This window comes from Siniperca chuatsi, linkage group LG17 (genome assembly GCF_020085105.1).
Source record: "Siniperca chuatsi isolate FFG_IHB_CAS linkage group LG17, ASM2008510v1, whole genome shotgun sequence".
NCBI lineage: Eukaryota > Metazoa > Chordata > Actinopteri > Centrarchiformes > Sinipercidae > Siniperca > Siniperca chuatsi.
Genome location: NC_058058.1, coordinates 24,320,399 through 24,334,038, shown reverse-complemented (window position 1 = coordinate 24,334,038; position 13,640 = coordinate 24,320,399). Strand labels below are relative to the sequence as shown.

Sequence of the window (13,640 nt, the reverse complement as noted above, 5' to 3'; positions counted from 1 at the left end):
TGCTAACATAAGGAGAATTCCATTCCGTGATGCATCATAATTTGAAATGATGTCGTAAAGAGGTTCTCAGTGTTGAAGTACACTTGAGGTTCATCCACAGTTTAGACAATCACTTTCAAAGCCCCAACAGGTTGACTTTCCCCAGCACAGCAGGAAAAGGTAAGATGCTCGGTTCACTGCTGTATATTTGCACACACTCATAAGTTTTGTCATCATCAGCGTAGTGGCAGAGTGCTCCCTCGCCATGCCTCATGGCTTTGATTGATCATTGTTTTGATCAGCCTTGACTTTATGATTTATCAAGCCTCCTCGTGTTCATTTATCTATTTAGCACACTGACGCCCCCTTATTATCATCTCACGCTGTGTATCTTATGCTGAATCACACACAATAAGCTTCCAGACAACGTGCTGTATGTGTAAAAACTCACATGTAAACCTGGAAAATTCATAGCTTTCTATGTTATTGTTTTGCTGCATTGTCAAGCAGCTGTTGTAATTCACAGCTAAATGCATCATCGGCCTTGGAAGAGGAAAATGAAGGGGAGAGGGAAGATCCCAGGTACATCATCCAAAAAGTCCCGTGGCCGTCTGAGGCGGCCATCTTACTCCCCGATTCCATCCACATCAGCTCATGTGGGGACCTCTCAGTCACAATCATACCGATCTAACGTCTCCACTCCTGCTGGCTCACCAATCGCCAGTCCAGCTAAGAAACAGAAAGGGACTGGCTACAATCATTCCTGGAGATGGAGAGGGCTTTATAAGAAGAAAGGCAAAACCAGAGGGACCTTAGGGACCTCCAAATGGGCAAAACAGAAGAGACGCTCTGGGCGTTCAACCCGCAATCCTCAACCACAGAGACCCAAAGTTCAAAACCAGAGAGCAAACCAAGGAACACCAGCGAAGGTGAAATCAGAAGTGCTGATGGTGACATTGTCTATAATGATAGCAATGAATACCAACTGACTGATACATTGGCAGGCCAATATTATCACCAATATCACAGATTACAGTAGCATGAATGTTGGCTTATATACAAAAACATTGTAAAGCAGTAAATTGCAAGAAGAAATGTTTTAGTCACAACATTTTTAAGAATACGTGACTTTCATTTTTCTCAATTTAAGTAAGAGTTCATAATTATTATTTTTTAAATACGTGGTCAACAACATATTTATATATATTCTTTAAGCCTTGCTTTTGCCTAGAGCATACACTACTCCACTGCCATTTTTTGATTATGTTCACTATTTCAATTTAATCAGTTTTTTTTTAAGATTATGATGGTGAAAGCCTATTTTTTGTAACTGGAACAACAATATGTAACTTCTCTGACCTAATCTCACTGACCCAGTGTGCTATATTCTCTCTCTGTGACACCCAGTCTATCAGAGGACAGGACATCACCAGCTGCCGGTGGCTCCACTATGGAGCCCACATTGGCAATGAGACACGCAGCATCGAGTTCAAACAAGGTGGCGGTAAGGTTACACTGTAAACACAATTTACAGCTAACAAGATAGACCCCTTTAAAAATCAGTCTCCTTGGGTGGACAATAGGGATTATTTTTTTGATTTATTGTTCCGTCTAATAGTCTAATTTTCTGTCAACTGACTATGATGATTATTAATTAACTGGCCAATTGTTTCAGTATTAGCTTGAATTTATGAAACTTTAAAATAACGTCTTTTTGATCTTATGATCTTTTCAAAAACATTCCAAAGTGCATACATTAGAAAACATTGGTCTCATGTTGCTGTGTGGATGGACAAAACCCACCCAGACCCAGACAGAGTCTGGCTTTAGCTTAAAGGAATAGTTCGACATTTCCCCTAACCAAAGTGCTTTTGTTGCCTAAACCTCACTCAGAAAACACACCCCAGTCTCTGGGTCTGGGCTTTGTGCAGCCACCATCCATTCCATTCCATTTATTTAGCTGACACTTTTATCCAAAGCGACTTACAATAAGTGCATTCAACCATGTGGATACAACCCAAAAATTGTAAGAACCATGCAAGAACATCAACTTCATCAAATACGCTGAAATGCTGCAAGTGCTACACTTAGAAACAATAAGAGATAGAGAAAGAGATTTTACAGTTGAAACAGATGAGCGACGGAAGAACAGTTTCTGCTGTCCTGATGTCTCGTGGTTTGTTGAGCGGAAGCTGGGCCCGGCTGGCAGCAGCAGAGCGTAGTGGACGAGTCGGGGTGTATGGTTTGACCATGTCCTGGATGTCGGATCCATTCCGATCACCGCTCTACAAATTCCGTGCAGGAAGTTTATTTGTGAAAAAACGTTGCCATGGAACATAATCCAGGCAGCAATTCAATTTTCCCTCAAAAAACATTGGCAATACAAAACAGTAGTATATGAACGTAATTTGTAGGAGAATCCAAATCAACGACATGAATTTCACTGATTGATATTGTTTTGTGTGTTTACATTTTTGAATTATTATTTGTTCTTTAGCTTTCGAATTTACTGCTGTATTTTGTAGTTGATATGAACTTGCTAAACTTCTTCCTGTCCTTTTGTGTTGTTGACATGACTGACTCGCTGTTTCAGCGACCACCCTGCATGACATAAATAGGAAGTCAACCTGAAGATTTACAAATGTGTCTGATTTCTTTGGCTTCCTTCAGGATGTTACATGCAGAACACTTTCTGCGAACACGTTTGCATCTACGGCTGTGCCTTCCTGAACAGCGGAGGAGGTAGTCTGCTGGTCGGGGTGTGTGACAACGGAATGGTTTGTGGTGTGCACTTCAGCCATAAAATGGAGGACAAGACCCGCCTGCAGGTGGACGAGATTGCGAAGCACTTCAATCCTCCTCTCCTTCCCTACAACTACAGCCTGCACTTCCTGCCTGTGGTAAAGCCCAGGGAGCACCACCTCAAGGTGCTGTGCCTCACCTTCAGAGCGCCTCCAGCCTTCACTGAGCCAACCCTCTTTCAGATTGACCATGGGAAGGTGTACATGAGGCGGGATGGGAGTGTGCAGGGGCCCTTGGGTGCCTCGGTCATCCTAGAGTGGTCCAGACAGGTGAGAAAATCCATTATTATTCTAATTCTTCTTATCATGAATATAAAAATAAATAAAATTCAAGTGCTGACATGCTGTGTGTGTTCCAGATGTGGACTAGCAAGGTGCAGCAGCTGGAGCAGCGTGTGCTTGAAGCGAGGACTGAGAAGTGGTTTTTAGCCGGGCAGGTCCACGGGCTACTCCAGTCCATCGATCCACTGCATCGGATCATAGCATCACTACAGCCGCAGAAGAAGACCGCTCCATCCAGGGGGCAGAAGCGCAAGATGAAGCAGAACCTGAAAACATCATCAAGACAAAACTCACGAGCCAGCGCTTCCCTGCCTCCTCTGGGAACTCCAGATGCCAGGCCAGCTCACAACACCGGAGACCCGGATGTCTGGCTGAGATGCACACAGTAGCAAAATAAACTCAACAAAAGCACACTTCTAAGAGTTGTTACTCTTCTCTCAATTACACTCTCATGTGTCAGTAACCCTTTACTTAAAGCTGCACTAATCATTATTTCATATGAACAATGGATCAAACAGCTACATATAATGTGAAAGTGTTCCTCATAGTGAAGAAGCCACAGAGAATTAGCACCAACTCTACAGTTCCCCTCAGTTAAACAGAGCTTTTTTTAGCTCATTGTTTTAGTTTTCCGGCTCGTTTCCAGTAGCAGCAGGCAGCTGTTATCAGCAAAAAAGCGTTGCCAAACTCACTACAGTATGCTGCCCATCCAGCACCAAACCCAGGCAGACAAAGTTAGTGACTAGCAGGTGAAAATAATGGAGCACCAAGTTGTTAAAGGGCCATATTTTCCTGAGAAGTTGGTTAAAAATAAAACATAGCTAAACAGAGAGCCAAAAGCCTGATGTCACCTCCTGGCTAGCAACTGTTCCACTAGCTTCTGTAACTCAGGGCAATTTATTTCTTTTATCTGTCTTTCTGAAAATAACAAACAAACAAAAAAACATCCACTACAGCACTTGTCATCAAGACCTTCATAGTTTCAGTAGTAAATAACAATTTACTACAGCTCCCATGAAAATTTAGCATAGGTACTGAAATCATCGAGACTTGGTTTCCTCTTCTGGTGTTGTTTTCCCAACTCTTCAGCTGTAATCCCTACTGTCTAAAACTTGTGCACCATTCGGTCCTCCGGGTCCCGTTGTTATCACAGCCATGTTTGGACTAACCACAGCCACGTAACAAAGGGAAACCGAAACTTTTGTTTCAGAAATAGAAAACTTAAAATCTCTTTGAAATTTTTAATAACACATATAACTAAAAATACAGCCTTGGAACAGAGACTTACTCAACAGTATGTCATGTGGTTCACTCCATATGTCTAAATAAGGGTGGTAATTTAAAAAATGGACAGATGAAAGAATGGTGAATGAGCGATTGCACTGAGTTACAGAGGCCAGTGTAACAGAGGCTAGACTGAATAGCTAGCTCTGTAAATGTTAGCCTTAGCGACTAGCTGAGTTGGCTGCTGGTGAACACAGCAGAGCATTCTGCAAGCTAAAGTACTATATGTTTTTTAGGTGTTTGAAACTAAAACAGAGCTAAAGAGAATAGTGGACTTGTCGGTTGGTCAGAAACACAACTCCACATGAAGGTTAACTTTGCTCCATGTCTGCTGAATGGGTAAATGGGCAATAGTTTGCTATAAAGTTTGTCATAAAAACTTCATAAAGTGATATTATAGCCCAAGTAGCAAAAAAAAAAAAAAAAAAAAAAATATATATATATATATATATATATATATATATATATATATATATATATACATACACAACAAAGAACATTTGGGTCAAGCTAGAATGGGTCAAGCTCCAATGGTGTCTTTAGTTAGACACTCCTTGCCTGGTCCATGTCCATGTCTTTCTAACTCCATGCCACCATTTTGTAACAAATGTTTTCTGTTCTAATTTTGTCTCCAAGCCCAATCTGAATTTGTCAAAACTGACAAAGTAAACCTGTTAATATCATCTGGGTTACTTTTGCAGACCCTACAAAGCTTCCCCAGAGCCACAGAAGACAGTATGCAGCGTACGTTTAGTAAGCTCTGTAACTAGTGAATTAGCTTTGACATGTAAAATTGGTGGAGTGCCCCTTTAAATTGTGTAACTGCAGACAGGAAGCTCATTACAGCTACAAACCTCCTGGCCATGTGGGTCTCAATGCAATGCATCTCAGCGTCCAGTAGGGGGCAACAGAGTATCAGCACAGTTTTTCCTTCAGCACTTTGCCTTGTGGAAGGGGAGGCAGTGCCCACTCATTGGTGATTAAGGATCTGGTGATGAGTCACGAAGTGGGGGTGGGAGGGGGATGGGACAGAGAGATAAGGAGAAAGAGAGGGAGAGGAGGTGCGGGCTGGAGCGGGCTGCTTGCATTACCTCCAGGTGTCCTCTCACGTTGCCAGGAGTCTGACAGATTTCTACTCTCTGGCCATGAATCTGCCCGCTCTGTTCTCCTGCCAGGGTCCCTGCCTGTCCATTTATCTACAGCACACATCCATTCACAACATGCGCGAGTACTCTGCATTCAAGGCGGGGGTCATTTTAACAAAGTCCTTGCATTAAATGGTATTTGCCAACAATATTTTCCAAATCCTCTTAAATAAAAATATTCAATATATGGGGACAAATAGAGCAATGATGGTAAGATAGAGTGAACCTTCAGGGGTCAACATTAGTAGACTTGCAGGATTCATGGGGTAACAAACATGGTTAAAGTATAGTAATTTTTATTTTATTTTTGATTATATGACTTCCAATTATATTTTTGATACTTGTTTGAACTTTGTTCCCCGTTCTAAAGGAGTTAAAAACATCTAGATCAGATGAGTGCAGGGCTTGTTTAGCAAAGATCTTACATTCAGAACTCAACTTTACAGACCTGGTTTCACTTTTTTAATCTATCCAGCACAGTTCACATAGCCTGTTTCCCCTTTCTGATTTGAGTTTCATGTCACATATCCGGTTCTGTTCTTCTTTCAGCCCTGCGACAAACATCTGTGGAGGGTTTTTTTCCCCCCCATCTTATCTCACATGTTTTATTTGTGCGGTTGACTTAGCTCAAGCATAACCGCGCACGCTGTAGCAGCAGCTGTGAGTTAGTGTCGATCAGCCAGCTAAGCTGCACGGGGGTGGCTGACTAAGTCTCCTTACCATGCAGAAACTTTGCTTCCCTCCTCCCAGCCTGCCCACACACGGAGCGTTGTGTTTTGTTGTTCTTGTGGCCGGGTGTCGTCATAGAGGAGGAATCATAAATGCACGAATACATTCACAGATACTATCTGAATGGAGCCTTTACATGGATTGATGGGAGAAAAAGGGAAATGACTGCCTTTTGCTTTGTCTCACAGTAACTGTAGCAAATGTAAAAGACTCTCCAGGACCTGTCCAGGACCTAAACTACAAATACAGGCTTTGTTAATGTCAGCCTTGATGAAACGCAGCCCATTTGTGACAGCAGTGACAGTCTGAGTGTGTGCATTTTTCTGTGTGTACACGAGCAGGGGAATATCCCAGCATATATTCAGTGTGCACACTCCCTCGAAATCTTCTCCAGTTTTGTGCGTGTCATGCGTGAATAACCTGACCTGTCTGTAAAAAAAAAAAAAAAGGTATACACAGCAGCTTTTTTCAAATTTCTTGAAACCTACAGGGTTGTTCCCTCGAACCAGAGGTGTGAATTTACACTCCTGAGTCAACATGTGTATCACGCCTCCAAAAAATATCTGAGAAATCCCCGTCGTCCATAAGCCTCACTGCACGGCACACGCTATCCACTGCGTCTTACGATCATATGCGTACCGCAGATGGACGCCAAATGCGTTGTCTTCAGCAGAAGCTCCAAAATGGGAATTGCTGTTTCGGAAGCTTTAGCTTATTTTTCTCCCAGTGTGTGCAGCCTTTTCTCTACTAATATTTACACAGAAGTGTCATAGCTTTTAAATGTTAGAGACATCTTCTTACGGCAACAGTGAGTCAGCCGAGCAAACCAGTCATATATTTACAAGGTGATGTGTTCAATAAAACTCCAGGCAGACTCTGACCTCCAGCCGATGATCATCAGAAGGCAAACAGCCACCAGTGTAAACAAACATCAAGGATATCTACAGGGAAGCATTTGTTTGTTCCCTTAAAATTCTGTCCTCTTGTAACACTACTTCATGAAACACATGTACACAAGACTGAAAAGAGGATAAAGTCTGGAGGACTCCAAAAATTAATTCACTGCATCAGTTGTCCTTGAACAAGAATGCTGTTTGTGCCTAAGTGTACAAACAGATGTACAGTATATTAGAAAAGTCTTGCCTGATTTCAGTCAGCTCGTTACACTCCATTTCCATCTTCAGTCTGACATTGCCTCCACTCCAACCGATTTCCGTGGGGGAGGGGGATTCGATTTTCCCTAACCAATCAACGTATCTGCCTGAATCTAACGGAATTTTAAGTCGACGCTGATGCGTAGCCATGCCAACACACTGGTGTTGCCGGAGTTCTAAGAGTGGAGCAGAGCGAAGTGATGTTGGGCTGCAATCAGTTTAGAACAGCCTCGATAGCAGCGTCTATCTTGTCTATAGCGGTCGCCATTGTTGTTATTACTCCTCCTTGGTTCCGGCACACAGCTTGACAACAGCTTGACAACGGCATTAGTCCCGTCTGTGGTGCTGATTGGCTAATCGTTAGCCCCCCTGCGGCGCTTGTTTGATAATCGCTTTTTCAACCAAGAAACCGTTGTTTCATGTCATGATGCCAGCCCAGAATCAGTCAACTCGGTGGAGTGGGCGGGTTCAAAGGTCAAAGACAAAGTCTGCAGAATTCTGCAAATAATTCACTAAGTCGGTTGTCCTCCGGTTCAACAAATAACTCAGGCAAGGAAGCAAAATTAATCTAAGAGGATAATAACTGCTTCAGATATGGAAGATGTTTGAGCAGAATAATATCATGCTTGTTAGTGAGGCTCAGGAGGAAGATGGCTGTGACTGCTGTGTTCCAATCAAATCAAAATGACAGAGTGACCTTGGAGAGGCACAGAGAGGATATATTTTTAGCCAGCCTCTCTCACAGGGATGCTCTTTTTCCTAGCTTCATTTTTTGCTCCAACGCTGGCCGCCTGGCTTCTACAGGGACGCCTGTTTACAGAACAGAGCTCATGAGACAATCAGGCTTCTCAGCTGAGGGAGCGGAGAGGCTGGATTGACTGGTTCGCATCATTTGGTTTTTTGACAAGTCTTTTTTCAAGCTGTGTCAATAAAAGGGTGTTCTTTGCACACTGGGTGCAGGGAAGAGAGCTTGACTCAGCTACTAAAATCAGGTAGTCCCTCTCCCCAGCAATGTCTTTCAGCTCCTCCTAGCCAGATGAGATAGCCTATATAATCTCTCCAACATGTTCTTCCAGTTGGACGCACCCAGAAAGCATCGTGTTCAGATGCCCGAACTACCTCATCTGCCTCCTTTCGACACAGAGCAGCGGCTCTAATCCAAGCTCCCTCTGGATGTCTGCGCTCCTTACCCTATCTCTAAGGCCGGCCGCCCTACAGAGGAAACACATTTTGGCCGCTTGTATCCGCAAGCTCATTCTTTCTGTCTCTACCCACAATTCATGACCACAGGTAAGGGTTGGATCATGGACTGACTGGTAAATCTTCACTACAACGGTCCGGTGCAATGCCCACGGTGCTGCCGAAGCCACACCAATCTACCTGTCCACAGCATATAATGTTTTCTTTTGTTTTTCATATTAAAAGGACAATTACACGCAACACCAATGTGCATGCACAATTATAAGAGCATCAAGGATAACACAGAAAGTCACGGGACTTATTTCCATTGTGGTCCTTGTTGTAGTTAGATGTCGTAGCGGTGTGTGCGTGTGTGTGTACATGCGCGTAGCGATGGTGGAGTATGGCATTAGCAGCATATAAAAGCACATAAAAAAAAAATCAATATACAGCAGAAGTATACTCATGGATATGTACAATAATGAATTGGACTGGGCAGAACAGTAGTGCAATGAATATTAAGTAGTGCAATTTATGGAAATAGTTAACATATGTTAGAAAGGCAAAAGATAAAACCCTAAAACAGATAAATGAGGCTCATTTCATAAAATTCTGTCATGCACACCTCCACTGACATTATGCATTTCAGCAACGAGGAACTGCTCCGACTCGTTGCTGTTTTGTCTTTTAACTTTCTATTCAAGAACTTTAAAAAGACTCTGAGATTATTATCAAGCCTGGCGACAAGGGGGGGCGCTATAGTCATTCAGAACATGTCAGACTACAAAAATGAGGCTAACCTCACCCTTGATGTCCAAAAAAAGACCTCAGATGTCACAGGCTGAATGGAACTGGTTCTCTAAGAATGAACAGGATTTTTTGAATTGTAAACATCCTGTAACTCCTGGAGTCTATATGCTGCCTGAAATCCATAAAAGTTTGGTTAAACCCAAAGGCCGACCTATTGTAGCCCGCAATGATTCTTTACTAGAGCCATTATCTAATTATTTTGATCATTTTCTTAAACCATATGTTCAGAAGCTTCCATCAGATGTTAAGGACTGATTTAATCAACAAGATATCTACATTAAAATCATTCTGGCCACCTTAGATGTGGAAAGCCTCTACACTGATATCTCCCATCCAGAGGTCTTGGGGCTGAGTATTATCTAAAAGGCCACACTGAGGAAGCACCCCCACCCAGTACAGTTGTTTGTGAGCTGGCTGCTTTGGTCCTAAAACTGAACTACTTCTTCATTGGAGATTTCTTCCTACAGTGCAAATGAACATCGATGGGTTCTACTTTTGCTCCGGAATATGCAAATGTCTATGTGTTTTTTTAAACACACACAACAGAAACTATAAAATCCTCAAATGGTTCAGATATCTAGATGATATCTTTTGCATTTTCCAAGGGACTAGCAATGAGCTGAATGCTTTTGTTAATCTCCTCAATATTATGAATCCTGACCTTAAGTTCTCAGTTGAATATGATCATAAACGTGTGTCTTTTTTGGATATGTGGACTAAATTATGCAATGGCAGCCTCATCACTGCCTTATATCAAAAAGAAACGGACAGGAATGCATTCCTCCTAGCCAGCAATGCTCGTCCAAAGCTCTGAAATATGGTTTTCCCAAGAGCCAGTTCTATAGGCTATGTCACTCTAATGAGGAATTCATTGATAAAGCTGCTGCAATGAAAAAACGCTTTTTGGACAGAGGCTACTCTTTACAGTGTATTGATGAGGCTTACCAAGTTGCATTTTCTAAATCCCACGCTGATCTTCTACAAAAATGTGTCAAAAAAGATAAAAAAATCACTCCTAAAGGGCCTATTTTACTCTCTGATCCAGCATTAGCCCAAGGATCCTCCCCTCTTTGTCTACAGAAGAGGTGCTAACTTATGCAACAAGCAGGTGCGGGCCAACATTAAGTCAGGTCCGAAACAGACTCTTTTAGCTCCTCTAAAAGATGGGAATTATCCATGTGGCAACTGTGCCCAGTGCCACCACACATGGAAAACTGTAAACTGTTTTTAGACACCCAATATCAGGCAAAGGTTTTCCTGTTAAGGGTTTTATCACATGCAGCGCAGAAAATGTTACTTGTTTATTAAAATGCCCATGTAATAAGATTCATATAGGTAAAACTACATGCATGCTGAAACAAAGGATTAGTGAGCACAAGAGCTCCATCGGACGCAGTGATGAGAACTATCCTGTTGCCTGTCACTTCAATGAATTTTCACACCATATCTCTTCTCTATGATTCCAGGGCACTGAACACATTGAACTGCCAAGTGGGGTGTATATGGAAAGAAAGACATGCCAAAGGGAGCTTTTTTGGATTGACACTTTACATACACTTCAGCCTACGGGCCTCAAAGAGGATTTTGACATGAGTGTTATGCTGTATGCTGTAATCCCCCCCAATAGCTCTTTGCTATATTTTTGTTCTGAGATGCTTGTTTTTTCTTATAGATCTATATTTCTTATAGATTTTCTCATAGCTCTGATTTATGATGGCCTGATCTCTCTCAAAGCCCCCATTTACTATGTGATGCAATTGTATGGTACTATTATAATGTATTTCCTGATTGTATATGTTGTTTCTATATTCACTGTGTTCCACCCCTTTTTTTGTGTTTTATGACAAGTATGGCTTCCATTTGTATGCCTCACAGTACTCCATTCAGTACTTAAAAACTACAATTCCCAAGAGGTGGAGCTTCTACCACCAGGGTGTGCACAGGTGTATTGCATACTACCAATGATTAGAATGGGATAGATTATTTTTGCCTGCCTGTCCATTGTGGAATCATGTATGCTCTGATGAAGGTCTGATAGACTGAAAGCTTAAAAATAAAGTTAAACACTGAATAGTTCTAAGTGTGAGGAAATCTCTTCTATCAACTTCCTGTCTATACCAAAAATGGGGATGGGTCACATTATGTTGATTGACATCTGCTGCTTGTGATCTCTTTGCGCCTACATTATAGTAAATATCTATCCTGTTTTATAACGTACAGCATGAAGGGCCAACAGAGAGGGAAGAAAAGGAGAGACTTTCTTCAACAGCACAGCAGTCTGACAAACAGCTCTGATCTTACTGTTATTACAGTAATGGGGGACAAGTGAGAATGTGTTTGTAAATGTGTTTTATTATTGTGTATATAACAATATGATATCATAACTGAAGTTGTCTGAGTGTGGCCGTTCAAAACCTGTGTTAATACAATATTTCTTCAAGCAGCAGTCACAGTGGAGACACATTGAGTTTTAGTTGTACTATTACACTGCACAGTCCAATTTCCCATCATATGAGCTTATTATTGTGTAATTAAAATAATATATATTATATTTTTATTATATTAACAAAATATATATTATGTATAACATATTTGGGTGAAAAGTTTAAATTAATGTTGTTAAATCAGAGTCAAGACCTTAAACAAAGAATAAAATCAGCTTGGTAAGAATGCTAATGTTAATAGCTTAAGAACCCGCATCACTGTATTGATGAGTTTGCATAAGAGCGCTTAAAATTTTCCACCGTAGAAACATCAAGCTGCTGCTGCAACACACAGTCAGCTGGTTGAGCGATTTGCAAACTAGTTGTAATCTAGTCAACGTTGTGCGTAACTTTGCACCAAAAGATCGTCTTTTTAATCCGTGGTGGATGTGGTGGTGTCAGGTCACATGACCTCCTCAAAAATGACTTTGAGACATTTATAGCAGGCTGTGTGAACCAATAAGGCGTGTGACTTTTGACTTGCATTTACTATAGCTAGTAATAGCAACCTGAAGTAAAGAGAGACAAAACCAGAAATGAAACAAACGACAAAATGGACTGGTCGCATGAGGTCAATAGGGCAAGATTTTTGTTGTTGAGATAGTTAAGTTACTAACCAGGAGAATAAAACTGCGATGACATGGGCCACATTGGAGTCTTCAGATCTCCTGGTGACAGTGGTTGTAAAAGACTAATTAGATTCCTTTATATAGCAGCAGGGTGGACCTGATTTCATTAGCATGGGAAGGCAAGATGTAAGTGGTGGACCCCACCCTGATAAAGATAGCTAGGGAATAAAGCCTGGAAAGTTGGATCAGACTTGAGATGAGAAATGTGTTTAATTTTGGACAACTCACACCGTTATCATTACATAGAGTTTGGTGTCATGGTGTGTATTTCTGAGCGTAGCTCCTCCCACCTTCAGCCTGAGCAGAGGTCCAATCAGTGGCCGTACGCTTCAAACTATGACGCTGCAGCTGCCCCACTAGCGTCAGTTGTGGAGGCGCCCCTTTAGTGTAATGTTTTCATGTGCCGTCAAAATCAGGTGACATAGTATGAAACCAATAGTCAATGTTGACTTCTTTTTAACTTACGTACGTACGTAATGCAGTGTACGTTAAGTTACACAATATACGTAACGTTACTTACAGAACAAACGTACTTATTTTAACCTAAACCCTGATCTTTTCCTAAACCTAACCAAGTAGTATTGGTGCCTAAACCTAACCAAACCATGTGTTTTATTTTTGAAAATCTCACCGGATGTTGCATATTAATTATTGCTAACTTGATTGCAGAGCCCCGCACCTGCAAATCTGACTAAGCAATTCATAAGCAATGAAACACACATCTTGCTCAATTCAGTACTCTCTGAGTTTTGCTGCAACAGCCTTTCTCGGTCTGGTAAGACCTGTAGATTATGATGTCTAATGCCAGTAAATGTTAGCAAACTTCATTAAGTAACTGTCACTTGTGTCCACAGTGGCTGCTGTGTAGAAAAAAATGACATACTCTTGCTTTAGATTAGCTTGTAGGCTTGCAACATTAGGTACTCATACCTCATATAACCATTGTTTGCATACAGCCATTTCTAAAATGGATCATAACAATTTATGATGGTGCCAGTTACTACATTTATAAGGCAGCTGCAAACTCAATACAACTCTTAAATACCCAATAAATTAGGGTAAAATTAAACTCAACAATTTCAAACGTCGTATATGCTGTGGGAGGTACAGTAGATCCCGTAGAATTGCTTGACAATCTCTTGGTGATTCCTAAAACCTGCTTTGA

At 41.5% G+C, this 13,640-nt stretch overlaps 1 protein-coding gene across 2 annotated transcripts; it reads left to right on the top strand.

Moving 5' to 3' along the window:
- Positions 1-32: 32 nt before the first annotated feature.
- LOC122863993 (schlafen-like protein 1) lies at positions 33-3,475 on the top strand. Of its 2 annotated transcripts, none has more exons than XM_044170973.1 (5): positions 33-159; positions 490-908; positions 1,387-1,483; positions 2,650-3,050; positions 3,140-3,475. In XM_044170973.1, exons 2-5 carry the CDS (start codon positions 510-512, stop codon positions 3,449-3,451), a joined length of 1,209 nt encoding a protein of 402 aa, XP_044026908.1. In that variant the 5' UTR covers positions 33-159; positions 490-509; the 3' UTR covers positions 3,452-3,475. The 2 variants fall into 2 exon arrangements, with proteins under 2 accessions (XP_044026908.1, XP_044026909.1); XM_044170974.1 differs by having other exon boundaries at positions 78-159; positions 506-908.
- The last annotated feature ends 10,165 nt before the right edge of the window (positions 3,476-13,640 follow it).

What these genes read in the sequence shown, in the direction of transcription:
- LOC122863993 (XM_044170973.1), top strand. Translation starts at nt 510, where the DNA reads ATGCATCATCGGCCTTGGAAGAGGAAAATGAAGGGGAGAGGGAAGATC. An exon ending in ACCAAGGAACACCAGCGAAG is followed by an intron (nt 909 to 1,386) that starts GTGAAATCAGAA and finishes TGTGACACCCAG; the next exon opens with TCTATCAGAGGACAGGACAT. An exon ending in TCCTAGAGTGGTCCAGACAG is followed by an intron (nt 3,051 to 3,139) that starts GTGAGAAAATCC and finishes TGTGTGTTCCAG; the next exon opens with ATGTGGACTAGCAAGGTGCA.